The 27,811-nt window shown below is 28.8% G+C and overlaps 1 protein-coding gene across 1 annotated transcript in view; it reads left to right on the plus strand.

Moving 5' to 3' along the window:
• LOC122506560 overlaps positions 1-27,293 on the plus strand; it is a 44,660-nt gene extending 17,367 nt beyond the window's left edge. The window contains exons 4-7 of the mRNA XM_043618820.1: positions 16,293-16,498; positions 18,434-18,525; positions 22,058-22,250; positions 24,068-27,293. Coding sequence (XP_043474755.1) covers positions 16,293-16,498; positions 18,434-18,525; positions 22,058-22,250; positions 24,068-24,348 — 772 coding nt within the window. The 3' untranslated portion in view covers positions 24,349-27,293. The remainder of the gene's footprint in view (positions 1-16,292; positions 16,499-18,433; positions 18,526-22,057; positions 22,251-24,067) is intronic.
• Positions 27,294-27,811: the final 518 nt, after the last annotated feature.

Below are 27,811 nucleotides of genomic sequence, written 5' to 3' on the forward strand. Positions count from 1 at the left end.
AAATAAAAATACATTTTTTATCTCCAGTATAGTTATTATTCTAGTTAGAATTATTATATAGCCTAGTCATTATTTTTTCTGTTTTCCATGGCGAATATGGGTGACTTCGATTTTTCCCCCTTTACGTAGAGAGACTTCATTCATAAAAGTATTCATAACAATGAATATGAAATAACAATGTAAATCAAGTGTTCAAGGTAGAAAAGTTAGTGAAACAATTGTCCGTGTGGGTATTTTACAACGCCTAATCTAACTTTTAATGAGGTTTCAATCTAATCATAATGTAATCATCATAACTATATGAAGACAATAATATTTTAAAATAGAAATTTATGTATCAGCGCTAATAAATGCGTCTATATTTTTAAATTAATGATCAATTTGAATTTATTATAAAAATGTCTTTTCATTGGCATAACAATACTGCGCACTCGAATGTTTAAAACAGGTATTTTGGAAATCAATAACACTCAATCGCGTCGAGAATGAATTGTCTGAGCCCTCGGGCCTTTTCCTATAAAAAAGGTAATCTGGCCTAGAGTTCTGCAACAAAAAAAAGTAAGATTAATGTTTTTTCTCAGTTCTGGAAAATTTCATTTCTGCCCTATCCTTTTCAGCTTCATTAAAACTTTTTATTTGATTGCGGTTTTTTTCAATTTTGTAAAATATATTTTTTTTATTTATATGATGAAGAAAAGTCACGCAGTCTTATGGTAATGTAAAACCTAAATTTTTTTAAAATGAAATTCACAAAGGTATTTGACCATCAAGATTATAAATTTGTCTCTTTCTCTCAGTCATGAAACTTTGGAAATTGTTAATTAGCTTCCACTTAATTCAAAATGCGTCTAATTTTCTTTGAATGGATAATTTGTAATGGCAGAGTAATTCCAAGCTGAGATATATTCACAAAAAGCTATTCTTCATATTCTTCTATTATTTCCAACTGCTCCTGAACCTAGATTTTTAACTAATCGCTCCTTAATTTGTGTTTAACGACTTTTCGCAAACTTTTTACGAAAGTTCTCTAATTGCACTCCACAACTATTGTTGGAAGGAATTGTACTCACTGAGATCGAAAAAGGATTCTTTCACAAATCACAGGGTTGTAGTTAAGAAGACTAAAAATAGACAAAGTTGTTGAAATAATTGTCGTTGATAATTTTCACTTTGGGGTTGTAGATCCTATCGAGAGATTGCTTTTTGATGTTACCAGTAGTAGAGGATTGAATCGTGTCAGTTAATTTGAATATAGGAGATATATTTCATTTCTAAATAAGATAATCTAATAGATAGTGTAATTAGGTAGTCTATCTGAATTGTAGACTATCTTAGAATCTTCTAGATTAGGATTAGTTAAAAGTAAACTTTTCACTGGGAGGAGAAAGATCCCTTGACAAGAATTAGATATTCCCCTCTTCAAACAAAACTAAAGGATCTCTTCTAACATACACAGGAAAGCATTCAATGAAGCTAGGGTGGAATTGCTTATATAACAGGATGGAGTCTGTAGCGGAAGTCCTAACATCAGTCTCCTGAGATCGAATTACTTCGATGTGACAACACATCGAATGGCAATGGTATGAAATCGATCCATCGGATAGTGAGCTATTGACGTTATTTGTAAACACGTATTGATGATTCATGATGAGTTAAATATTAGGTCAACTATCAACAAACTGACAATGACAATTAATCAACCTCCGCGAAGGATTATTCAACCATTACCACTCCTGGAACACGGATCATTTGTAAGCAAGAAAGAAGTAAGAATGGAATGACCATTCAGTGACAATGAAGTCTTCTATTTAATTCTGGAAGCTGTACCATGGTTTTTGACTATTCAATTATAGGAATGTACCTTAAAGGGTCTGGGTCCGTTAATTCCTTGTTGATTCCTTGAGGATGCTAACGGAGAGAATAAATCCCCTTCATGGATGCTAGCACAAGGTAGACTATGTCCAGAGTTCAAGAAGATTAATGCCTGATGAAATGGAGAAGCAGTTAGTTGCATTCGTATTGACCCAGATAATACCCCTTCGCAATGGTGGTAAATTAGTGAGGACTAGCCTCGTGCACTACCAGCGGGGACCTCGTGGAGGTTCTGCTTCCAAAACGTAACCTCTGTACGAAACATGTGTAATTTCAAATGAAAGAAGAAAAATAACCACCAAATAGTATCACCTAGTCGACTTTTAGGACACGAATTGAGTTGCGGATTAACTATTCCCTTTGTTGGCTAAACACGGTCCTCAATGATGGGACCTTTTTGAGAAAGTAAAAGCAAACATGAGCATCAGATCTGGAACCAACAATTACATCGCATATTTCCTGACTTAATTCTAGGGATAACTTTGAAAAAAGTTTAAGGACACGTTGATCCAGTTAGACATTGAAAGCCAGTTTTCACGTTGCTAAACTCTTCAGGTGTCTTTATCAGTGAACCTATGAAAAACAAACATACGATAGTTCTAAACACTGTTGGTGCTGCGGTAAACCAGGACGTTCTCCCAAAAGTTGCAGACACAAACCACTAAACTTCTGTTCCAGGCGTGGCAAACTTGGTACTCTGACCAAAGATTGATGCAACAAGAATTAAGTTCCCCGAACTTTATTTCCACCCTCTCTCATTTATCACTTCTTGTCCATTGCCATGAATCAAAAAAACTAAACATTCCAGTTTCCTTAGCGTCAATTATCCACATTCATTCCACTCGATTATGCAAATAAAACCGTATGATTACATTCCTGACAAATTTGAGTTCTAGGTAAACAGGTGATCAGACAAAACTCTTAGATCTAGACTAATAGTAAGCGACTAATTTCTCAAATCCTCTCTAATAAAAAATCTCAATCGTGCTACTCCGTAAGAATTTGTACTATTCCCCATCAGCTAGGAATAACAATCGGAGTCCTGTTAGTATTCTTGATCGTTTACGATAAATCGATCTCCATTCTCCACGAAATCTATACCCTCGTTAAATTTCCCCAATCCGGGAATTTAGTTCCAGAGCAGTTTTCAAAAAGTATTTCAATCGAGAACCTGGTGGACAGAAACTAAAATTAACCAAAAACTACCAGCGGTTTTTATGTTAGCTAATTTTTTACTTTATGCCTGTCGAAACTTTAAATAGCAGTGACAAATTAATAAATTCAGAGTATCCATTAAAATTTTACTATCACAATAATTGGACCCGTTTTAAGTGAATATAAATTTTCTTTTCCATTTTATTACCTCGCTTGACATCTCAATTGTCCATCTGCTCCATGGAGATAATCCTCTTCATCTAATTTTACGACAATACTCAAATTGGAAATACACGTTGACGTTCATAAAATTTTATAATCAAAGCTTACTTTTAGAGAATGTTTCATGGTATTAAATAATTCACAAATAATGAAAATTCTGTTAACAATTATTTAAAATACTTAAAAATGATTATATAAATTGTTTTACAATGCTTATTTCTATTTAATGTTTATTGTTTTACAAACAATTCGTTCTGCATCACATAATTTGTGATGTAGAATACATTGTTTAAAAATTTTCTCTTTAAAATGAATTTTTTTTGTGTCTTGAAATTGAATTATGAGTATTATTTGATGGACACAGAGGAATTTAACTCGTGTGAAGGGCGCAACCACCATAAAAAAAACGTAGCGTGCCTTTTATAGGGTCACTGAGATTTTCAGCTTTGATATGAGAGTTTAGATTAAATATAGGTACGTTCTTTCGGAAGCGGCATACTATAAAAATATCCCTAGTCCATCTTATCGGAATATTTATTTTCTTGACAAATGAATTAACTTGATAGATTCACTATCTAATTGACCTTCGCGAATGTTAAATATAAATTTAAATTATTTTAAAAAAATTAAATTAATTTTAAAATTTATTAAATTTTAAAAAATTACTTATGAATTCGTTAGTTAATAAATTTTAAGTATTAAGGTAGTTTTAAGTATTTAAGGTAATCCTTAAGGGGTCAGGTCACTGTGGTAGGACGTAATAATATTAATAAATATTCTTACATTTAATTCCAAAAAATAATAATAAAATGAAACAGATTTAAAAATTAAAGATGACAAAGGAAGGAGTATTAGTTTCTAGAAGTACAGGTATTTTATAGAGAGGACTAAAATACAGTGAATTCCGAAGGGATTTCTCACCACCGAAGGTAATGAAATACGGAAATTGCGCTCGATGGTTTAGTAATTAAGGCAAATTTTCTGGGTTTGAATTTCCAGCTTTATTTTTCAATTCTTCTTCAGGACATTGAATTTTTATGATACAAAATTTAAAAGTAAGAAATTAATTATAAATCTAAAATTATACTCTAATTGTTAGTTTAAGAAAGTAATTATAAGAGCTTTATGAAAACGAACTTTTATTAAAGAGCTTTTCTAAAAAAAAATGCACGTATTGAGCATATATGTTAAATTTTTTAAATTTTTAGTAGTCCTAAAAAAATAGACACTAGGGTAAAGAAGATATATTTAATAAATAATTGTTGTTCTTCTAGACAAATATTTTTATATCGTGAAAGTATAACTAAAATTCGGTGAACCTAAATCGATTTTGACACACAATGTATTTTCCTTTTATATTCACCAGCCCTTTTGCTCAACCCTCCTGTTGAATATAATGGTTCTGGTGACTCTAAGTGTTTTTCGTCTCAGCATGAAAAAGAACTTATGTGGGATTATTTTTCTGAAAATTTGATAAAGTCTGAAATTTATTTTCGTATGTCATCATCATCACTGTCACGCAACTTGTGCACTTACTTATTTGACAAGTGCCACGTGTGTGTGTAACTTTTTCATTTCACTATTTCTTTGCATATTTGTTGATATTATTTTTATAATATTCTTTCGGGAAATTTTTTGTTTGGAAAAAACTTTTTCAAGCTAAACCAAAAGGAATAATGACTAAAATATTCATTAGGATACTTTAAGCTAATTTTCCAATAATTTTATTTTTTCTATTCAAGAAAAGTGAATGATTTTTAGCTTCAATAGAATTAACAAAATAAATTCCCCTCGAAGAGTGCTTGAATCACTTTAAATTCTACAACATTCGTCCTATGAAAGTTTTTACATCGACAAACATCTGAAGGGTTTCTGAAAATTGAAGCTAATTGGATTGATATTACTAAAGATAGGGATCGTTTATTTTTTCTATTTGCACTCACTTTCAATTGTTTTATTTCCTAAAAGGGAATTTTTTTTTGCTTGTAGAGAAGCAAAATTTGTTATTTGTAAAAAAATTAAGTAAATATTCAGGTAAAAAATAAGGTGACAAAATTGTATTGATATATACTAAGCTATACATTAAGTTTAGAAAAAAAAATTCGAAACGCAGGAAGTACAATTTTTTAAATATCAAGAAACAATTTTTTAGGAAAACAGTTTATTTATAACAAATTACACACTAGTGGAAAATAAACATTTTTCGGCCTTTTTTTTAAATCTAAAAATGAAGATTGTAATGAGGAATAAAAAAAAGGAATTGAATACCAAGATGCAATGTGAACAATTAACTTTCGTCATTTGGCTTTGGGAGGAACATTTTTGATACTCTGCCAAACTACAAAATTGTTTTTCTTCATTTATTCATTCTTATTCGTCACTTATTTTCTTATTTTGCTACCATACGAACAACGTTATTTTAAGAAAGACCTGTCAGAAATCTCAGTCCCTTCTCAAAAAGAAATTGAGGTCGACTCAAGAAATACCTATAAGCAGAGAAAAAAAAATGCCATCCATCCATTATTTCCCTTTATAAAACCACTTTAGCTGTCATTACAGCAAGTAATCTATTTTTAATTTCCTTTTCTTTTTTTCTCAACAGAAATTTTGGGAAAATTTGAAAATTTTTTTCATTCTATGTGTTATATTTACTTTTATGGTCAGAGACAAAATAATTCATAATTTTTTTTTAAAACTATATTTTTACTTGGAAATCAAAAATATTAAAAATGGAAAGGGAAATACGCTAAATTTCATTAGCCGAAGCAGGCGCAGGCGCAGCTCAACATTTGAGGAGTGAGTGGGGACAAAATTCTTTAGAGCTCGTCATCGTCGCGTACAAAAATTAAAATGACACTCGAAAAAATGTAAATGAAGTACAACATCTGAGAAAACTTTGGTCATTTTAATTCAATGAGTATTTTTTTTTTAATTCATGTCTCTTAACATTAAAACAAACTTTTATAAAAAATTTTATAAATCTATCTAAAATAATTTAAATTTTCTTCCCTTTTGGCGAATATTATTTTCCTAGTTTCGTAACATTTACTCGTCGATTTTAAATACATTCGGATTGATTCTTTTCAAAAGTAGCTGATCACAGATGGAAGTCCTAAGAGGTTCAATTATTTTCTTCACATTTTTTCTAATTGTAAATAAAAAGAATCTTTTGGTGCAAGTTCTTCTTTTTTTTTTGATTTGCAAAAATTTTTTTTTATTGGGAATAACACCATGACGAGAATTGACCTTGTATTTATTCAGGACGCAGCAGTTATAAAGTAAATCGATTATTCTGTATACTCTATTGTCTCCTCGACCTCCATGGATCTCTGGGATTTGGACGACGACGATGTCATTGATTTCACTGATTTTGACGATTCAATGACAGATTTTGTCTGTACACTTTGAACTGATTTCGATGTCATGACAGACTGAGATTTTATAGCCGAAGTGACGTTCACTGATTGCTCAACGATGCTTGATGCTGAGTCATTCACTGAAACAATTCAAAAAAATTCCTTTTTTCACCTTTTTTTTTTGTTTCACAATTTTTTTTTTCATTTTTCACTTTTTTGTTTAGAATTTTTAAATATTTTTTTTATTCGAATCTTTTTTTTGTTTCCATTAGTTTCGTTTGCCTTTTGTTGGGAAAAAAAAGAGTTGATAAAAGAACATTGTTACTGAGAATAATTGGTTTTTGGGAAATAAAAGATTGTTTGAATTTTTCACCGAAAAATTTATGTTTTTTTTTATGTTAAGTTGGATTTTTTTTTAAAAAGGAGGTTTTCATCTCCTTTTTTCAAAAAAAAATATAATGATAATAATAAATACAATGTTAATAATAAACAAGAATATAATTATTATAATATAATAAGATATTTAATTATTGTCTATTTTTTCTAAACTGCAAATTTTTGAAAACTGTAAGTTTTTTGGATAATTAAAAATTTTAACGAAAATATTTTTAAAATATTTCTGTCGTTTTTTTTACTTTTTATTTATTTGGATTTTGTATGCTGTGCTTGTCAGCAACTTTTGAGTTATTAATCCTTTAATTAAAAATATTTTGTTTAATTAATTCTTCACTCGTATTTGAAAATAATTTTTTTCATGAAAAATGTGAAATTATTTAAATTAATTAAATTTAATTTCATAAATGTCATTAAATAGAGTTGATTTAGTTTAATTATTCAGATAATTACAAAATTATTTCAAATCGATAATAAATTTAGATAATAATTGGTCCCTTGGGCTATGATTGATGTTCCAAAATAATATTTAAATCCACTTTCAATCAAAATAATTCTAAAGTTGTTGAACAATTAACATTTATTTGTCAACTATTAATTATTATTGAATTTAAAAAATTTTTCAAATGATTTTTCCTAATTTAAAAAAAAAAAGATTTTCTAAACTTTATAACAATATTTAACTGTTTAATTTTTTTACTATTATATTATTATGTCACGTCCGAATAACTTATACAATTAAATTTATTTATTGAAATAATAATCTAATTGTTTATAACAATTTAATTAAGAATAATTAATAATTAATTTAAGTAAGAATAATTATTTTCCAATCAAGATAACCTTTTTGTATATTCTAAAGAGGATGGCCGATCGGCTATCGAAACGTTAAATGAAATAAATATATATATAACCTCAAAACTTCTATTGAAACCCATCAACATGTTATAACAATTTTTTAAAAATTATAACAATTATTTAATTTTTGTTATTTTTTTTTTAATATTTAAATTTTTTTAAATTTCTTTGTTAATTTATAAAATATTATTTAATTTTTTTACTATTTAACAAATTATGATTTAATTTCTTTATTATTCAATACATTGTTAATTAATTTTTTATTATTTAAAAAATTGTTACTTGATTTTTTTATTATTTAAAAAATTGTTATTTACTTTTTTTATTATTTTAATAAATTATTATTTAATTTCATTTATTACCTATTATATTTTTATTTTATTTACTTATTATTATATTTTCATTTTATTTATTATTTTTTTATTTTATTTATTATTATATTTTTATTTTATTCATTATATTTTTATTTTATTTATTATTTTTTTAATTTTATTTATTACTTTTTTTATTTTGTTTTTTGTTTTGTTATCATTGCTCACCTTTAGCCACTTCCATGTTTATAAAAATTATTTCTTCTTGCACTTTAGATGAGATAAAAAAGTGTTGGCAAAAATTTCTCAGGACGTTGATATCACGAGATGAAACTGTCGAGTGAGAGGAGTCGAGCTTGCAGTTATTCTAAACGGAGAGCTTTAAAAGCGATGGGGAGGTCGATGGTCATATGTAGAAGGGGAAGTAAAAATACAGATAGAAAAGCTTTTAATTAGCCTTTAACACAGTATTGGAAAAAGCTGTATCTTGAATATAGACTCGACGAATCTCTCCTCTTTCACTTCGATGAGTCAATGTTCCCTCGGTTCTTTCCGAAATAAATGATTAATCACCCAAACATTGCTGACAAGCAAAACATACAAAATTTTAGATAAAAAAATTTTTTATTTCCAATTCCCTTTAAAAAAAATATTTTAGAATAAAAAGAAAGGAGAATTCAAATTTTTTGAGAATAGAATAATTAACCCTAGACACTAGGGTTAGAGTTTTATTTATCAATAAATAAAAAAAATAAAATATTTTAAAATTGGAAATATTTGATAATACTATATTTTTTTTTTTGAAATTGAAGAATGGCTATTATAATAAATTGTAGAGTCAATTTAATTGCGTAGATTTCACTAAATAATTTATAATACATTTTGTGGTCATTAAAGCAACACAGGGATATTTTGCATCGATGTTGCAAGTACCATTAAACGAGTTTAATTAACAGTTTCAAGAATTATCATTTAACGAAACGAAATGATTTTCCTATTGCCAAAGCTTTTGAAATTTAATACAATTTACGATTTTCAAAGTAAATCATTTATTAGATAAACGATTTTCACTAAATGATGATACTATTTACGTATCATCTGTTTATTGTCAAAGACATAAAAATCAGTTCCAAGATGTCAAGACTCTTTTTTAAAAATAATATTTAAATTTTTTCATTTTCCCTTTGTATTAATTCTAAATATTATTTTTCTATTATTTCTTAAAATATTTCTGTTCATGTACAAAATAAGACGTAGTGTCCACTGCGCAGTGGAGTTTGCGCATCCCCACCACTCTCTGCCCCCCACTCTTCGTTCTTATATCATATAAAACAGGGCCCGCTTTGTGTCTGGCCCCAGAACGTCGTGAACCTTCCGGAGGTTAACATTCCACTGTAAATTAATTCCAAACTAAATAATAAATGTCTGTAAATTAATTTATATATAAATTTACAGTTAGAGATAAATTCGCTGCTCGATGAGAAAAATTAAGTTTTAATAATTTAAGCATACATTAAATTCCAATCATATTTTCGGTTATAGCAAACATTAGAAGAGAAAACTATTGTGTCTCTCGTAAATAATTACATCTCGAGGTCTGACGTGAAATTTGGAGGAATTCCAAAAATAAACAGACAGAAGTAAAAGCGAAAATGGGAGGAAACGTGAAATGCGTTGACAAGAATTCTGAGTATTTGGGTCTGAAAGTCGGAGAGTTTTCTCGTTCGTATATCTACTCCCCGTTAAATTATTACCCGTGTCAAGGAAATGTATATGTAATGCAACAACACTTCAAAAATGTGTTTCGGAATTATTTTTATCAAAACGAAGCAGGAATTTTTATTTTCTAATTTTTTACTGAAATTATTCTTTCAGAAAAACAAATTTTACAGTAGCAAATTTTTACATTTCTCATACTGTAAGAAGTATGAGATTTGCGAGAGAAAAATAAAAGCAGAATTGAAATAAATTAATGAATCTTTCTTTTCAGATCACACTCATCATGAGATTTATGAATTGTTGTAGAAAGATAGAGAATACAAGTTTTTCACTTTTATTATTATGTTGCTGTCTGCTATTTTTTTTTTTTGTTTAGGTGTGTGACAGTTCTTTTTATAAGAACTAGATTTTCTCTCCCTTAGAAATCTCTCGAGGGACAAATGAATAGGGTTTTGCAGATCTTTAGGAAGGCGACTTCCTGTGAAATTCTCAGGAGAAAAATAAGCATCATAGGGAAAATTCTACTTGCTTAGGGTCAGCAGATAATATAAAGCTAAAGTTTGTGACTCTCCTACAAAAGAGAGGCTTTTAGGAATTACACGAAATCAGTGAATTAGGAATATTTTAATTTTTCCCCCCCAAGTAAAAAAAACATCTGGAGCCAGAATACTTGACGATTTGTGACAAAAGATTAATAATAAAGTTAGGTTATGTTAAGTGGTAGTTTTACCTTTTAACAAATTTCTTTTTCCCTTTCTAAATTTGAAGATCCAAATTTTTCTCCCTTAAGAAAATTGGTAATGGAAATTGTTACTAAATTTTTTTTCAAAATTAAATTTGATCTTTTTTCTAAAAAGCAAACGACGAATATACGATTTGATATACAATTTTTTGATAAAACAGAATATACAATACTAAATGTCGGAATTTTCTGGAAAGGTCGTAAATCAAAAAATTTACAGAATAGTATAGTTATTCGATGAACCGGTAATAGTCGATCGTCACATGTATGATATTTCAAACTGTGTTTTGGAAAAGCACAATATCGATTAGTCCATGCAGTTCCAGTTTCCGAGTATAGTTTACGTTAAAATCAATTAATCTCCTTTGATGGACCAAGGAATTAGTTGCTCCCATGTTCCTCGTCTCCAGTTTCCTTCTGAAATGCTCCGTTTAATTTACTGATAATATGTCTTTAATTTGAGGTCCACTTACGTAATAGTTTCCAATTTACAAAAAAAAGAAGGAGGTTAGAAAGAACAATAATAGAAAGGAAAATAAATTTTTGAACACTAGTTTTATTTTAGTTTTTTTTCATATTATACTCCTTATACTATTTTTATTTTTTATATCAGTTTTTTAAAGGATTAAATAAAATATGACGTGAAATGGTAATATTTCAGAACTTCGAAGAGTCGTAAAAAAATATATTCGTTTTTTCTACTTCTACTTTTTTGTTACTTTTTTTTATTATTTACTTGACAAAATTTCAAAGAAAATCGTAATTTTGTATAATTAGAAAGCGATTTAATAAAAGTTAGTGAGTCTGAAAAATTATATACATTTTTCACTTGTTTGAGAGTCTTTTCCTGGTTATTCGTGCAAATCTCGTTTTTTTAAAAAAAAGAGAGATTTAATTCTTGACCGACTTTATTAAAGTGGGTAAACACTTTTTTAAATATGGTGTTTTAGCTGCACTCTTGACTGATTAATTTTTGCCAGCTCATAAAGGAAAAAATTCAATTAGTAGTGTAGATTTTTACATTTCACTCGAATTTTTCTTTTTCTTTCATTGTCTTTGAGAAAAAGTGAGAAAATAAAGATCGACGAAAGATTTTCTCGAGTTTCGACGACTATTCGTCTACGCTGCTGAGTCGTAAATTTCTTTTAGAATCTTTGATGGCGATGCTTCGTTCTGAATTTGGAATCTGTGATTTAACTTCTTTTTTCCTATGCGCAACGTGTGTCGCATCAATAAAACTAATTTTCAAAAGCGTGTGAATCATTTCATATAAATTTGAATATTCGCAAAGAATGACGTGTACCATTGATGACACTAAAATTTCCTCGAATCTCTTAAATATATATATATATATATATCGACCAAAAAACGATGACAAACATTTTTGGCAGCAAAGATTTCTTGTAATAAAAATAGTGATCATTGTTTACAACCCGGAAATCGCAGTAATTTATTTATTTGAATTTTATTTTCATAGTGTGAAATATTAAATTCCTTATCGGTATATATATTTCCAATATAAAAAAAATTGATAAAATTAAATACTTTTAGTCGATTGGTAAAATAAACGAAAAAAATTTAACAGTATTAAATAATATTTGCTTTATACACCAACAAATATAGGGATAAAATAAATAATGATTTGTTAAAATCGAAATTTTCCCTCCCACAATAGATTATATGACGACAACTAAATTTTATTTTTAATTTATGATTTCATTTACAATCGAGAAAATAATTAGGACAATATAAAAATCAACATTATTGGAACATGTCAGGCATTCAGTTGAGAACAGATCGAAAATAGCTGGGACAAATATTTACCCTCTTCTGTTTTAATGAAAAAATGCGAGAGTTTTACGGCTGCTGTTTCGTTTGCCAAACTAAATAAAGGTCAAGCAGCTCTCGGTTTATTGTAATGTTATAACTTACAATTTATATCTATAATTTTCAATTTTCTTTCATTAACTCGTAGAAGAATGATTGCGAAGAATGATTTTTTTCATGAAAAATAATAAATTGTAAAATTAATGGAGAAATATTGTAAAAAATAAATAGTAGAATCTTGGTTACAATCCGTTTTTTTAGAACTGAGTCTCTTGTTTATATCGTTTTACGAAAAAAAAAATTAACCTGCTATCAAGAAGAAAAATTATTTTAAATTCCACTGATGGTAAAAGTTGGAAAAATAGTAATTTTACCCTACGGTTAAAAAAAAAATTATTCCCTTTTAATAGAAAAAAATATGTTCAATATTTATTTCAGCATTGAATAGAAATGAAGTTGTACAGGTTAATAATAACATTTATTTTCATTGTATATTATTTCAACTTTAAATAAACACAACAAAATCGATTTTCTAAAATATTTTGTACTTGAAGTGTGCACATTATTTATTATTTCGAATAAGTAATTAATTACTGTATTCTGACACGTGTGAAGTTGTACTCATTAAAAAGGGTAAAAGATATATACTTTTCCGTGGACCTTGACTTTAGATCAAAAGGAAACTTCTAATATCCGAATTAAGACACAACACCCCTTATTTTTTTCTGTAACCCCTAGCAACCCATATCGAAATTAAACGATAGAAAGTTAATCCTCTCTTAAAAAGTATATTTCACATTATTATTTTTAAAAAATTAATATTAAAACTAAATTAATAGTAAAGTAGTAAAGAGGTAAAATATAAAACACTTCACTCTCCTAGATTTCGAATAAATGTCTATGAAAAAAAAAAAATATTCGAGGACTCGCTAGAATGATAGACAGTCGTGTTTGCAAAGCCAGAAAAGCTTTAAAGCTCTTTGTTCTTATCGTACTTTTTCTACTTCACTTGTTTTATGTTTTTTTTTCGTCTCTTTCGGTACAATAAGTTTTAAGTAGAAAGTGTATTGAATTTAAGGAAAAATATTTTTTTCTAAGAAAATACAAATAATAGAAATGTTTCCTTTTTTTAAAAATATTTTAAATTGTAAATTTACACTACAATAAACCAGTCGTTTAATTTCAAGTTTTATAGCTTTCATTGTTACTCACGGAAAATCTGCCAGCAACGATAAAAATGGAATCTCTTATTTTTCTCGTTTTAATTAAAAATCATCCGCACAATGTGAAAAATATGCTTCTTTATTTATTTAACAATGAAAAATTTACTTTTTTCCCTGGAAAAATAAAAAAATACAGTTTTTTGTTTTTTTTTAACAAATTTATTTGGTCGTAAAAGCATTGGAATTGTTTTAGATTTTATTTTCCATATTTATTTTCACGCCGAGTTACGTAAACATTTCAAGGGAAATATACAATTTTTTATTCATATAGAATTGAATGTGTGACAATAGTGTATTACAATAAGGATATAAAACTGGGGCTTTTAATTGTTTTTTTTTAGCTGATGGACCTATTTGAGTATCGAAACGTTGTTTATTAATTTATTACGAATTAATTGTAATTTACTATTTAAAAAACAGTTCAATTTATTAAAATAATTTATTAAAATTAATAATAATTTTAAATAAATTGAACTGTTTTTGCATCTTTACTTCGAGTAATTAGAAAAACATTATTTAATAAACAGGGGAAAATTTTCTTTCGATTGATTTTCAATTTTACGTCCGCCATTTTTGATCCGCCATTTTTAATTTTTAATTTCTGATCTACTTTTCGGAAAATCGAAAAATAATATTGGGATATTTTGGAATCAGCGCTAAAAAGTAAAAACATATGTGAAAAATAACTTGCTGATAATTCTTGACCTAGATTTTTATTGAATTTCAATTAAATTTAACATTTTTCACCTGTTTCTAGTGATTAATAAAAATTACTGCATGAATTATAAATTTTATCGTCAAATTAATAAAGTATAGAATTCCGAAATGTGAAATTGGGTTTGCAACGCTGAATTCGGAATTAGTATCCAGGCCGTTGAACCTGAAGTAACTTGTTCGTCGTATTATTCGGTAAATTAGAGAAAGGCGTTACAGGAGAAAAGTTTCGAAAAGGGAGAGATTGAAATACCACGTAATAAGTTCACAATTAATTTGAAAGGGGTAATACGCTAGATTATACGATTTCAAGAGAATAGCTAAAAACTTGAGGGACACTAATTTTCTAAAGTTCGGAATATTGGACACAGTTTTTAAAAAAATTATTCTGACGAAACTGTTAAAGATAAAACATTTTAATTACTATTCTCTTAAACTAGATTTACTTGACTTTATAAAAAAAAAAATTGAAAAATGTTCCAAAGTGGTATATGTATGAATTTTCTGTTGCTTTACAGATGAAAGAATTTTATACACTGGTAAAAAAAAAGTACTTATGGTAATTTTTTGGTTAGATGAAATTTAAACAATATCCTCGGTACGTTTTAAACGAGCATTGAATGTAACTAAGCTCACTTTATGCAGTGAGCAAGTGCTTTAACTAGATTCTAAACTTTCGTCTTCAAACTTTGTCATCTGCGTTATGCAATGTTGACAACCAGAGATTCAAACGCGTAAATTTACATTTTAAACAAATTTAAAAAAAAGTTAATTTACTACCTGATTAATTATAAGTTAAATATGTTACTTAACATTATACACCACGTTGTGACTATTAATAAAAATTAATAATATTTGTCATTTAATTTCAAATCCGTTGCTAGATTTGCTTCCTGATGTGAAGGTGTCAGCTTAGGGTCCAAACGTTTTTGTATAATTATAACTTTGTTGATCCAATAAATGTAAAATTAATAGAGAAATAGTAGAATCCTGATTAGAATTCCTTTTTTAGAACCGAAAACTCGGGAGTAGTTTCTTATAACTAATCTCAATTATATCAATATTGGGTGACAACATTTTTTCACAGTCAGAAGCCATCCTTCATTCAGGATGGAAGATGGCCCCAAAATCTGATTCTCAAGTTTAATTAAAAGTAATTTGTAATTTATGCAATCGAATAATTATTTATTATCCATTTTTATTATAAGTTGAATACATTACTTAACATTCTACATTAGATTTACATTACATTTTACATTACATTTAGATTATTAAACTTAATTAGTTAAGTTTAATAATATTTGTTATGAAATGTAATTTCAAATCCGTTGTTAGATTTGATCCCTGATATGAAGGTATAAGCCTAGGGTTCAAAAGGTTTTTGTTTAATTATATAACGGACTTTGTTGATCCAATGGCTTAAAAGGATTTAAGCTTCCTTAATTCAAGAGCAGATGAAAACGTCAAAGCTGGACTTATATCTCCCATATGATTCGAATACCTAAGTGTGTTAAATTTATTTTCTATCTTTTTAACTGAAAATCGTCAATTGAAAATTAAAACAAAATTTCAATTTTAGTTAAAATCAGTTACGTAATAGGTGTACTGAATATTAATTATACAATAATGTATGGATATTTGACGATAGATATAGTAGAGAATATGTATTCATAACATGATGAAACGTTTAATCACGTGCTCACTGCATATGTAACAAAACGCGATACAGTTTCCACGCATTTATATAAACAAAATACGTTTTCAATTAGGCATTTAAAAATTATCATAATTTTCCAATAAGGGAAGATTTATTAATTAAGTTTTCGATATTAAAAGAATATTGAATTGAAAAAAGTTTACTATTTACGAAATTGAATACTTTTCTGTTTTTCTTTTTCAGAAATAGCAATGTATCAGGTGAAAGATCACCTTTCGAAGGCTCTTGTTGCAGTGGACAAGGTTTAGCTGGAGACAGCACTGAGAGTGATGTAGAGGAAGGTACAAAGTATAGAGTTGTACTACTTGGTGATTCTGGGGTTGGAAAAACAGCTTTGGTTTCACAATTTATGACCAGCGAATACATAAATACGTACGACGCTAGTTTAGGTAATTTATTTTTTACCAAATTACAAATTGTTGCAGAAAAAAATAAATGTTTAACTATTTCCAATGTTGTCAAAAAGTAAAATCTAAAAGTGGCATTAATCAGCACTTTTGGGTTAAGGTTAGTTAGAGCTAAAACAGTGGAGGTATGGAACCGTAAAATTAATGGAGTATTTCCATTTAGAATTTTATGATACACGGTTGATGGATGGACTTTTATTACAACTCATGTAAATTCAAACGAGACTTTTACAAACGAATTTTAAAACAACAAAAACCAATGCACCCTTTTTTACTTGTTCAGAAAGTATGTTAAAAACATTATGATAAATTAGAATCTTACGAATTCTTTTGGAATTTTAAATATTTAAGGATATGATGATGAACACTTTAGCTGATCATCCTAAATTTATTGAGTCGAAAATGAAACAAACATTTCGAAGAAATATAGTCAGGGTTGGACCCTGCATCCAAGAGGACAGTGTCTACAGTTCTGCAAAAATTTTCTTATCTGGAACTTTTATAAATTATCCACTATCAGTGGTCTACATTCTGGTTAACAAGAAACCGATTCATCATTCAAAGATTAAAAGAAAGTTGAGCCTTTGATGGGTTTACAATTCCGTAAATGTACGATTATCAATTCAAAGGAAATTTGTCATTGCAGACTTGCGTGTACATAGAAGCTGGGGTTTTATCATTAACACCCAGAACATTCTATATGTATTGATATTCACTTTGTAAATCACATGGTCCCCTATGATACGAATTTCAATGACACCATTCAAGCCTACCAAACTATTTTGTCTGTTCTCATGTGATGCACATTCATGGAAAAAAATCAATTTCACCCTAGTATCCAGATACTTTTTACCATCTCTAATTCCGTCCAAAGCCAATTTGTAACGGTTGATGTTTATTTTACTGGACGCGTTAGACTTTGATTAATATTGCTTTTAATGATAAAATCACGAACGAAAAATAAGTCCCTTGAAAAAGTTCCTCTTTCCAAAATAAATTACATAAAAATGTCTTTATTTACCTAATTTTAATATCTACTCTTTTCACAAAAAGGATAATATCATAAATTAGATTTCGGATCTGCAAAAAAAAGTTACTAAATCCATTAATAAAAAAGAACTAAGTTTATAATTGACACTATTTTCTCCACTGGCATCATCAAACAATAATAAACTCAGTTGGTGGTAATTGGAATTTCGTGTTTGATATAGAAACATTGATGTGATACACTGTTTTGCTCGAGGACCATATCAAAGTGGAAAATAAATTGCAATGCGTGTAGAGTCCTCAAAGCATGAACATTGATTCTAATTAAAAGTCACCTATTTAGAAAACCCTATGTAATTGTTAATAAAATAAATTTTTTTAATAAAACCACTAATTAAGAAAAATTGAATCATATATTGTCATTTAGCTCTATAACAAGGAATTTAAAATATCAATTTATAAAATTAAATTCTTCCAAACAAAGAAGATTACAAAGTAATCTTAAAAGTATAAATTGTATAAATTGTATAAAATGTATAAAACATTTTTTATGATGTACGGAAATGATAAAAGAATTAATCTAAGGATAGTCGCAAGCTCTGGGGAAAATAATAATAATAATAAAAAAAGCAATATCCCAGCAATTTATAGTTATTTGTTTTTATTTTATATTTTTGATTAAGAAATTATTCTTTGCAATACCGCTTGAAATAAATAGATAAGTAATTGACTAATTTTAAAAAAAGGTCGAGAATGATAGCTAGATGGTAAAATGTTATTTGTTCAAATTTAAAATATTAAAATGTTATTAGCCTTGACATTTGCCATTTAAGGAAATTGGAATGCGCGGCCAACATGGTGCTCTTGGATTTTCATTAAAATAATTTTCCCCTCAGGTTTAACAGAGATTTCTACTTTTCCTGTTTCTAGATGATGAGTTTGGAGAGAAAACGGTATCCATTCTACTAGATGGTGAAGAATCTGAAATGATATTCATTGATCATCCGCACATTGAGATGAGTGTGAGTAAGGATTTTAATATCATCTTACTTCATTTACTTTTTTATCCAGTCATTTATTATTTCATTCCTTGCAACTGACTCTTCTTTAACAATTATTTTCGATTTTTAAAATTTTTTAGAATTGAAATAAGATTAAGAATTATTAAATTAAATTTGTTTATTGCTAACAATAAGAGAAGATAAGCTAATAGCATTTGCTTCAAGAACTATAAATAAAGGTAAAATGAATTACGCGTTTCCTTTACCCGTAGAAATACGTTGCAAATAACTAAAATTTCGAAAATTTAATTCAAACAAATAGCAAAGTGATGAAATTTCAAATAAACATCTACAATGACGACATTCCGACATTGGAGAATTTAAATACCATGTCGATCTGCTTGTCGAAATTATATAAGAAAATATGCGGTTCATTGTAGTGTTAGGGGGATACCAAAGTACGTGGGATAACAAAAATAAATAATAAACAAAAAAAAAATGTTAAAATCGTAATAAAAAATAAAAATCCCATTCCAAAATACACAAAATGTGTACACAAGGACATATAGCATTACTAATAATACATCAATAGATCAAGATGGAGATTGTGATGGAGAATCTTATAGTGACGTTTATAGTTCATGGAAAGATGTAATAGTTTAGGTATCGTATGAAATAACATTACAAGAATACTTCGCAACAGTTAATTTAGAAACGGTCAAAATTCATTTACAATCAGGAACAGTTTGTAGTTTGTCAGAATCCACGAAAAGAAATATATTAATTATACCATGATGTACTAACAAAAAGATGATTATTGGAACAGTAACAGTAATAGTTCAGGTATCGTCTGAAATAACATTACAAGAATACTTCGCAACAGTTAATTTACAAATGGACAAAATTCATTTACAATCAGGAACAGTTTGCACCTTATCAGAATTCACAAAAAGAAATGTATGAATTATACTATGAAATACTAGTGAAAAATTTCAATCTACGAAGTCTTTTAGGTTATCCACAGATTATTCCAATCGTACTAGAATTCTAATTTCGCAAATTAATTTGCATTGTGAACATAAAATTTATTGTAATATGCAATAAATATTCTGGTTTCCATAAATTGACAGTAATTTGGTGGAAGGAAGGTGATTTGATAATGCAGTTAGTCAAGTGCAATTAAAATTGTTAGCTTCATTGATTAATTATTCTGTTCATAACTCACGCCTTCAAAAGAGGTATATAATTTCAAATTGAATATTTATAAAAAAAAGGAGTAAAACTATGTTTTATAAATGCATTTCTCAATTCATTAATTTCAAAAGAATAGTTTTCCATAGAATTTAATGAGTTTAAAACTGTTCTACTTTTCTTTTTAAATACGTGTTAAATAAAGTTACACTTCAACTTTGTAAAATCGTTTTTTTCGGGAACCATTCGTTGAATTCCATTTTCCTTTCTTGATTATTCATTCTCATTTCTTTTTTTCCTCGTCTCAAGAATCCAATTCGCATAATAATTAGAGCGAAGCGTGTTGGTAAATTCAAGCAGTGGATGGTAAATTTTAAATTACAAACTTAGCCGTCCAGACGTTGGTGAATGTAAAATGAAAACGAAAAGCATCTGAGACATCAAATTACTTTTAGGTAATTCTATAAATTTTATTTAAATTACTTAATTGATAATTCTTTAAATGATTTTTAAAGGGTTCCTAAACCCTTTCTTAAATTCCTTCTAAACTCTTTCTTGGAGAATAGAGGAAGCTCACTTATTTAGAAAATAGAATCAATTCACCAAAATAGATAGGACAGAACGAATATTATTAACTAATGTTAGATAGCTTATTATTTCGTCTACAGTTGATCAGCAAAATTCATAATTACCCACAGGAAGCCCATGGAGTATCTCCAATCAGACTTCGATATTAAATTAATTATAGAGGTTTTATTAATAACAGAATTAGTTCAGCATTAGAGATAATCCTGCATGGGAACGTGTGAGGAATCAATTTGACACCCCCAGATCTCTAATTTGAAACGCTCAAGGGAATGTTCTGCTAGTTTGGGCGCGAACATTTCCATAACCACAATTCTTGATTACCTCTCATGCAGCACACGGAAAGAGAAGTTCCATTAATTCGTAGAATGCCTCCAAGGAAAGGGTAAATCACTCTCCTGGGCAGGGGATTAGTAACTTTGCTGCAGGATTCACCTTGAGTTACAAGATATAAAAGGCGTGCAAACTCCCGCATGTGTGACAGAAGAAACTTTATTATAAAAGTAAAATCTCTAAACACCTGGAATTGCTGAGATAAAGACTTTGGGTCTAAGAAGAAGAAATGCATGTTGTTGAATATCAGAAACGTGGATTACATTTTCTGGATTATTTAAATACATTAATTATTGTTTTAAAAATTTCATCCGTTATGAGTATTGATAGATTTTTAAACAACAATTCCTGGAAATTGTGATTTCTATTCGAACAAACTTGAAACTGCTGCTGTTGAAATTTGTACGATTTATGAAATAGCTTTTCCGAGATATACTCCAATGGTGCATTTTCCATTGTTCCTCATTTTCCACTTTCAATGGTTTTGTTATTTAAAGACCATATTAGACAGCTTAAATCTAAAGAGAAGTTAAAGCACAGCTGCCACGTTATATTAAAGATCTTTATGATTATAAATTAGATCGTGTTTAATACACCATACATTATTGTCATGCATTACATTGTATACTAATTTCAAAAGCAATCAGCTTTACGGAATCATTGTTAGTATTATGAATATTAATTCCCATTACTAACCTTGATTTCAAATACCTATTAAATTCCTATGCCTAGTGCAGCGTTAACACTTGAAACTAATTGGAATATTTGGAATGATTTAAAAATCTAATTACTTTCTTATATTGTAATTTGGTAATGAGAGTTGGCAGTTTTAAATAAGGAAACAAATTAAATTTCTTGAACACTATTCTGATAGAGTTGAAAGAAAATTAAACTACAAAAATATTCGTGTTAGAGACCTTCTTAACTGACTCCCTTTCAATTCACTTTACCCCATTACAATTGGGTCGAATTTGGTAAATTTCTCGCGTTTAGATTAAAACAGTTTTTTTATTTAAATTGTCTGCAAAGTTTTTAGCTGTTACTTTATTTACAATTTTAATAGTTATTGATTCTAATGACCTGATTAGTGTATTTATTTCAATGGTAGAGGAGAGTAAGAGAGGATTCAGATATTGGAGACGAAAAATTGGTGAATTAGTAGTTAGTCTAGAGATAAAATCAAAGTAAATGTTACAATACCCAATTAATGTTGATGGAATGTAAAAAAACGATATTTTATTATATACTCTTTTATAGGAGGAACTTTTATTTTATGTAACGGAATTACCTTCGGTGTTTTCAATAAAAATTGATACTTTACCTAGGCTTGTAAATAAACCAGTTATTTTTTTTAAATTATGAAAATGTATAGAACCGAGCCTCCTGGTTGATTATAATATAATTATATTATATCAGGCTTTTTAAAAACGTTTTTATTTATTAGGTGGAAAATTCTCTTTCAACGTACGAACCGCACGCCTGTATAGTCGTCTACTCAGTAGTATCACGTGTCAGTTTCAAGGTTGCTGAAGAAATGTTAAATTATCTCTGGCGAGAGCATCATACACAGGAGAGGTCCGTTATTGTCGTTGCCAATAAATCGGATCTTGAAAGAAGCAGAGTCATTACACCAAATGGTAAGAAATTTTCCCAATGGGGTACTTTTAATTTAAGCTTTAATTAAGTGACGAGGATTTCTGCAAGTTCTGAAAATATTTTTATTTTTAAAATCGTCATTACGAGATTTATCTCGTAAAAGAAAGTAGAGATTCATTTGTTTTTCTCAAGATTTTTTTTTTTGAATGCATCACTACTCTCTTCTCTAATTCATAACAGACTGAATAGCCTGCTTCCCGAGATGGTACATCAACTCCCACTGGGAGACAAAAGCTTCTTGCTCATTATGCGAGCTTTCAACAACTGCCACCACAAGTCAAACTTTAAATGACCGAGTTGGAAGTAAATTTCCACAAGCATCTCAATTGCTTGTGGTACTGTTTATACTGTTGTAGAAAATCGGTTCAAATTTATAAGCAGGATTGCTAAAAACTACAAAGATTGTTAAATAATTGTATATGCAAATAGATGACAAAGTTCTTTAGGAAATTTCATACCTACAGCTTTAGTGAAACAATTATACCATTCATTCATACAATCGAATTTCGAACACGATCTGCTTTATCCTTTAATCCTTCTTCAAAGCATATCTAAGTAAACCATCTTACGATACACTGTTTTGACAAACTTTCTTCTTAAGATAAATTGTGCGACGTACCAGAAGTGTACTGACAGTATTAGGAGTCCCAGTGCTAAAAATTCCTAGGGGTCCTCTTAGGGTGAATGTTTACTGAAAAAAAACTATCTCTATTTTAAAATATTTTTAAGGCTAATTCACCATGACAAAAGGGTCTCCTGCAGTTCTGAAAAGACACTTGAAGTTAGCTGCATAAACCATATTTTGGTATCCACAAGACTCATGATTTTGAGGTCCCCATCTCAAACAAAAATAAGTGGCTTCTTGTAAATTTCTTTTTTAAATTCCCCCTAGCTGTTTACCATCAACATCATACTTCATTAATCTTTACAATACATTTATAATCTCTATTACATATGACCCTTTTATACTTAAAAAATAACTCTTAAATGTTAACTCATCCATAAGAATATAGTGCGGAAAAATCCATAGTCTAAATCCTATAATTATGCGAAAAATTGAAAAAAATAAAAGTGCGTTTTATATTTCTCAACTTGATGGGTCTTTCCGGTAGAAAAAAAAATATCAGTATTTTTCTGTTTTCAACATCCGTACGTATGTATCTTTTATGCAGCAATACTTGGCATTCCAAACTCCTAGTGCGCACATGTTGTGAAATATTACTGGATTTTCTTCAAGTGCATTACAAAATTTCTCACGATACACTTTACGATGTTGTGGTTTAGGAAATAATATTGACGATGTAGCGGAGTAATTCATCATCGCTAAATCGATTTATCCATTCAAACTGACCTACTTCCTGCATTACATTTAATACCTCTCGCTTGTGGGTTTGATTACAATAATCTCCCTCTTAAGAGAGCTTTAGCGCATCAAGTTTTGAGGAGAATTACTATAACCTCTTGTCCACTAAATTATATATAATATTGACAGTTTGGAACGCACTACGAGAGCCTTTGAGTTCGCTTCGAGTGAGATAGACCCTTCATGATTGCAAGAAAGTTTTTCCTCTCCAGTAACAAATTTTACGCTAATTGGATAGATTTTTAAAAGTTTTCTGCCATATTGGATCCGCCATTTTTAATTTTAAAAAACAGACAGCAGATACGTTTTTTTTTCAGTACTTGAGAGATATTTGTGCCATTGTTAGTTAAAGGTATGAAAAGAAAGCTCCTGTTTGCATTGCTCATTATATGTACAAGTACGTTAATTAAAGGAGTGATGTGTGCTTATTTGCAGAAGGAAAGCAGTTGGCAACATCTCGTGACTGTAAATTTATAGAAACTTCTGGTGGTATTCAACACAATGTCGATGAGCTTTTAGTGGGAGTTCTGAAACAAATTCGTTTGCGGGAGACACGAGACAAGAAACTACGACGGCAAGGTAGCAAGAGTAAAATTCTGTCAAAACTTCATGGTAGTAAAACTGCTTTGAGTTTAAATCTTGCTAAGGAAATATTAAATAAAATGTGTTTAAATGATAGCAAAAGTAAAAGTTGTGAAAATCTTCACGTTTTATAAACTGGACATCTATATTTTTTAGTTTTTATTAGCTCTGAATTTTTTTTCCCCCAATTAGATTTATTTTTCGAAAATAAACTATGCGTTGTATGTTTAAACTGTGAACGACTGAAACTGAAATTAAATTTTAATAAACTATAAATATGCGCTTTTGAAGAGAATTTGAAATGTATGAATGAACTTTAACTAGGACTCTCGAAGGTGGCAGTGCTCTCTTTTTAGTTTGGATCGAAAAATTATTTATTTATTTAGACATCGACTTGAAATATGCATCAGAAATTCTTGAGTAGTCATCAGATAATAAGGAAATGCAAACAGAAATGCAAAAATCAATTTTTTTTAATAAGCTAGGTGTATATCTTCCTTTCTGTAAAGAAGCTTATCAACGAGTGCAAGTGAGTGATCGATTGACTGAGTGAATTGGCGCCCACGCTTTTATACACGCAAAATTCTTCAGCATGTGAGAGGTCCAACGTAAAGTTTTCTTTTCAAAAAAGAGTCCTTGTAGCGTCAAAATTGCATATTACTAACTTTTGATTACATACAATTATTGCAAGTTGGCTATAGAACCTAGAGTGAAAAGCAAAAGAATGAAATTTAAATAAGTAAAAAATAGAATTGTAATTGGTGTAATCACCATCATCAAATGTTAAGGGGTTACATCCAGTTAGACAGCCAAAAAAAGTCGATATTTTAGGAATTTTTTCTGAAAAACCTATTGAGTATTTCAATTTAAAAATTAATGCACATATAAAGGGTACTTTGAACTTTATTTTGAAATATTTTACTTATAAGAATAATTTTTTTTGAAACTCCTATAAAGAATTTGCGGGAGCTCCTCCGAAGTGAGACATCTTGTGGTGAGCAGATTATTTATGGACTGGATCATCTAAAATGAAAGAACCAAATATTATTTGTTAATATAGTAGATTATATATATAGTTATAGATACTATGTATACTTTTTTAAAAAATCCTAAGTAGATGTAACCCCTTAATGCCAACTATGGAACTGCCACATTCGGGAGTTTAGTGTAATGGAATTCTACTGACTAAGAAAATTGATGATTGTTTCTAAATCTATTACTTTCTTTTTTGAATATTAAAATAAGAAACATGATATCCTAATAATATTCGATTTTAATTTAATGTATCTACTTAGTCTTTAAGTAAAAATTACGATCGTTACAAGAGAGCAGAAAACAAGCACAAAAAAGCTAGTCTATTTCGACGCATTTCTTGCTATCATCACTTGAAACCAAGAGCAGGAAAAATGTTTGAAAACATATTTCGTGTAAAGAAAAAATGGAAATAAGATCAATTTTGAATTAGGTCTTATAATTCAAAAAGTTTTCTAAAATTCTATTTAACGAGAACTTTAAAAAAAGAGACATGGCTTTAAAAAAGTTGTGACTTATTTAAAAACATTAAAGGTTTGTCTAATTTGTGGAAATGGGAACACTTAATATAAATGTTGGATTATAAACAATATAAAGTAATTAGGAAAAGCTAGTAAGAAAAAAACCTTCGTTTGCTTTGGGTTATGATAGAAGACGTTCAGAGCTGAGCTCGCTTCCTGTTAGTGCGAGAAGTGCCTCATGGCAAGTCGAACAGTGAACTGACGGAAAATACCGGGCGAGCGAGTTATATAGTCGGCGAGACGAGAGTGGTGGGGGGAGAGATGCGCGGCTTTCGTGCGCACTCGTCATTCTCCCTCTTCACATTTCCAAACCTTGGACACATCCTTTTAGTAATTAATTTAATTTACCCTCTGTCGAAGACGAATAATTTAAAAAAAAATTTGTGGTTAGAAAATATTTAGAATCTTAAGAAAAAGAAGTGACTTTCAATTCTCAGCTGCTGACATTAAATAATTTTGAATTAATTCAAATGAAAAAAAGGTGGCACCGCCTGAGAATAAGTCTGCACTGCAGTGATTTGATTATTTCTTAAACCTATAAATAATAATGAAAAAGTGTCTAATCTACTATCCTGAAAATTACATGTCTAGAAATATATTTTTAGTACAATTATCAAAAAAAAAGAATCTGTCAAAGTATAAGAGACTGATTCATAATCACGTGATACCTCTTTGATATTTTTAAATGTTTTCTTTTAAAAAAAAAATATTTTGTAATTCTTCAAAGGCACATTTGAATTTTTAAGGCACAACAAAATACGTCGTCTTTTAATACCAGAAATATAATAATAAGACATCGTTAAAAAATTGTAGATAGTCTTTTGGACGCTGGTTTCGTCCATTTGACGCAGGTCGTCTTTCTAAAATGCCTGAGTTATAAAATATTAATATAAACATTAGTCTTAACACAAAGAGAATTTTCTGCGTCAGATGATATGCTTTCTTCTCAAAATATATTATGTACAAATAGATTTTAGAATGACTGTTGATAATGACAACAAGAATGAGTAGACGCGGCCTAATTGTAATAATGCATCTAAGAGAAATATTCATATCTCAATTAATTAGGTGCTGTAATTTTATTGTCTTTAGGGAATTAAACATTATTACTATCATTCTGAACTATTGTGTCTTGTTTGTATTGAGAATTTGAATGAAGATACTAAAACTGTAGTGTTTTTGAAATTTTTTTTTTTTTGAAATCTAATTCTTTGTGAGTCTAAATATCTTTTTACATAATTACAGTAATGCACTGAGTTGTTGTTTGAAAAGCTTTTCCATTGTACTGTGCACTAGAAGGTAAGACAGATTTTAAAAGCATGTCAAAAACAACTGTGGTCTGTACTTCCTTTGCAATTCTCTAAAGTTTCAAAATCTGTTTTACATGATATTTTATCTCTTGAATATCAAGATAGCAAAAAAGTTTCACGCACAAAGTGTAATGAAATTGGATTTTGTAGAGGAGTTTAAATCTTTTAAGATTCAACCACATTTCGAGGTTGATTTTAGTGTTTTTTAAAAAATTTTTTTTAATTTAAATTTATTCAAAATTTGACTAAAACTACTTGACCAGAAGCAGGAAAAAATTATAAAAATCTATTTTAACTTCTAGGGCACAGTGATTGCCTTATAAAGAATTAAACATATCCCTTGTATAATGTAAAATTAAGTTGCATCACTAATCTTAGATAAAATCTTTTTCTAAACTAATCAAATAAAGTCTGAAGTGGCTTTACTCCAGGACTATTAAATCAGTCAAATTTTTTGCCAAAAGTATAAAAATTATTCATTAAATTAAATAGGCTACAAAATATATATAAAAAAATTCTCCAGTGCAATTATCATTTTCATGATTTTTTATATAGTTGATAATTGAATAGCATAAAAATTTCAACTGCTGTAATTTTTACTAGTTTGTGATTCTGGTAATTTCACCAGAAACATCTATACTCTCAAGTTTGGATAAAATACACATGTAAATAAAATTTAAAATTTGATGTTCAAGAACTCGACTATAACTATCAGCAATTGTTCACAATTTTTG

Source organism: Leptopilina heterotoma, unplaced genomic scaffold (genome assembly GCF_015476425.1).
Source record: "Leptopilina heterotoma isolate Lh14 unplaced genomic scaffold, ASM1547642v1 Lhet_42, whole genome shotgun sequence".
NCBI lineage: Eukaryota > Metazoa > Arthropoda > Insecta > Hymenoptera > Figitidae > Leptopilina > Leptopilina heterotoma.